We start from the raw sequence: 2765 nt of genomic DNA, 5'->3' as shown, positions 1-2765 counted from the left end.
ACAATTATGAACCTGAAAATTAGCATAAAATGGGCACTTTAAGGACATTGGTGTAAATGTTCATCCTTAGTTATGAATGGGTCTTTTAGTGTGGACGTCTGCTCATTAGTCTTGTCTCCTGCAGTCAGAACATGCTTTGTCAGTGACCTGCAAAGAGGCCTCCAGATCCAGGAAGCCAAATTTAACCTGGATGGTGCAGCTGAAGTAAGGGCCATGTTGTTTGTCTACTGGTTTTTATATGCAACCACATGTTGGCATTGAATATTGCATTACTGTGTTTATTTCCAATCCTCCCTTCTTGTGAATGTGTTTGCAGCGTCCAGCCCCGCCTCCAGATGTTGATTACCCTCTGGATGGGGAGAAAATCTTGCACGTCAAAGGATCAATCAGGTAGCTCATCAAATGAGGCTTTCTGTTTCTGCTTTCGCCTTCAAGTTTTTTGTAAACTCCAATGTCTTTCAACTGGAGGTATTTCCATGGGTGTTTGTATTCTGAATTGTAGTCATGTTTCCCTTTGTCACGGTAGAAGGTCCTTCTGTAAAATGAGAAGCTTAGTCTCTGGGTTTGTCTCATTGCTGTACCGTCTATCTGTGGGACAACACATTTTCCTTTTCAACCCTTGTGTTGTCTTCTCGTTAAAATTTAAAATCAACACTTTAGTTGACGCTTTTTAATAAATGTTTTTAACTTTTTCTCATGTCTTTGTTCCTTTTTTCAACACTCTTGTCAATGTTTGTCACTTTTTTTGACGTTTAACACTGCGTAACACTAACTAATTAACCTTAGTTTTACAGTTATTTTTGGAATTTATGATCAATAAACCTCATTTTTTAGGAAATTCTACCTAATGTTTGAGTTAAAAAAGAAGAAATTAGGAATTATTTAGACTAAAATTAAAGGAATGGATGTTGATGGATAATCAGACTGGAACATGTCAACTTTTACTCAATACTATTTCAAAAACACTTTTTTTTTTTTTTTCAAATGCCATGTAATTGAATAAGACGCCCCAAAATGAATGAAAGTAGAGATTTGTACTTGGCAACGAGCGTTGTGTGGAATCAATCATGTTATTTTGGGGAATTAAAAAGAACATTGATATAGGAAAACACGTCAATTTGACCCGGGGACATCACAAGGGTTAAATTACTTGTAGTCCGCTCTTTGTCTTTGAATATTCGTCACACAGCCACTCATTAGATTTTCTCTCCTTTTTTCCCAGGGACTCTGTGATGGAGATCCTGTTTGAGCAGGACAATGAAGAGAAGAGTGTCGCCACCCTGATACTTGATGCTCTGGTCAAGGTAGAGACAACTTATTCATTCTATCTGTCTTGGCAAGTTTGAGAGCAACATGTTGTGTTTATGAGCAATCCCTACTTGATGTGGTATAAAATTAACAAAACTGGAAGATAAAAAAAAAAAAAAAAAGTAAATGTAAATTCTCTCTTTGTCAAGACAGGAACATAACTTGACAGGAAACCAAAAGTATGGTAGTGAAACGTCGTTTGAAGCTTAACGCCTTTTAATCTGAGGGTTTAATATATCTGTCTGCACTGGAATCTTATTTCATTTAGACCAAATACCACACAGTCCAAGGTCTTAATTGCATTATTGATGTGATTACAATACATTGACACTTCTTAAATGTATGTAAAACGTGTTTATTTAAAGGTTCCGCCTGTGTTAGAGCATGCATGTTGCAGCAGTGTAGTAGGATCTTGCATGGCTCTCTTTACCATTTTTTGGGCCTTGTTGTTGACATTATTACATTTGGATTTACCTCATTAATCTTCTCTTGTGGTGGATATCCGTTGGAGCCCATTTTGGCCTAATTACCCTTCTGTTAGTCTCACTTTTTCCTCCAGCGTGCTGTGGAGGAGGGTCTGGGTTCTCCACATAGCATTCAGGGATTGGGTGGAAATCGTGCTCTGGTTTATTGGCATGTCTTTAAACCAATCACAGTTGTCTTGGGCGGTGCTAAGCACTGGAGAAAGCTGTGGAATAGGCAAAATAGGCTCGGAAGGAACTTGTTGTGGTGAAACGTGTGCGTTTAATAGTTTTAGTCGTGCAACAGAAAACTGAGATTGGACAGATAGTCTAGCTAGTTGGATTTACCCTGCAGAGGACCAGGTAACCATAGTCCTCAGAAATCCACCCGAGTTTAAAATTCCAACACAAAGGAAGCCCAAGGCAACGGATATCCGGCCTAAATGAGTGAAATCTGGCGGATTTTCCAATCCCAGAAGTGGAACGTCGACATTCAGCTGACGCCATTGCCTGGAACTCTGTTGTCCACGTGGGGATCCAGTCAGCACCGGACAGCCTCATTAATCTCAGTGGGTACAGCAGCAGCAGCAGCAGACACTACACAGCCTCAGGCTTTAACTGCTACAGCAATACGTTTAAACCCCAAGCTGTGCACTACTCTGCTCATTATATATGGATATATCACCAGAGAAGGCACTGCAGTAATGCCCGCTTTAGCTACTTTCATCCATCACAATTTCATCCGCACCTGTCCTGAAAACCAGAAAGTGCAGTCCTGTAGGGGAGGATCTGCTGCTTCCTGCTGCCTCATGTATTCCTCCTCCTGCACTGGCTGTGGACGTACAGTAGATGACCTATTAAAAGCATGTTTTCATTGTAATGTATCTTGAATCTGTCAGTCATATTATTGACAACGCCAGCCACCCCCTGCACACTGTCATCAGCACCCAGAGGAGCCTGTTCAGTGGAGGCTGCTCCTTCCCAAGTGTTGGACCA

At 40.7% G+C, this 2765-nt stretch overlaps 1 protein-coding gene across 1 annotated transcript in view; it reads left to right on the top strand.

Annotated features, from left to right (window-relative positions):
- actr10 (actin related protein 10) overlaps positions 1 to 2765 on the top strand; it is a 10305-nt gene that overhangs the window by 5714 nt on the left and 1826 nt on the right. The window contains exons 9-11 of the mRNA XM_032542593.1: positions 125 to 204; positions 317 to 390; positions 1223 to 1304. Of these exons, the coding sequence (XP_032398484.1) occupies positions 125 to 204; positions 317 to 390; positions 1223 to 1304 (236 nt within the window). The remainder of the gene's footprint in view (positions 1 to 124; positions 205 to 316; positions 391 to 1222; positions 1305 to 2765) is intronic.

This window comes from Etheostoma spectabile, chromosome 18, assembly GCF_008692095.1.
Source record: "Etheostoma spectabile isolate EspeVRDwgs_2016 chromosome 18, UIUC_Espe_1.0, whole genome shotgun sequence".
NCBI classification, from domain to species: Eukaryota; Metazoa; Chordata; class Actinopteri; order Perciformes; family Percidae; genus Etheostoma; species Etheostoma spectabile.
The sequence above is the reverse complement of the archived record's forward strand: the minus strand, read 5'-3'. Positions and strand labels throughout refer to the sequence as shown.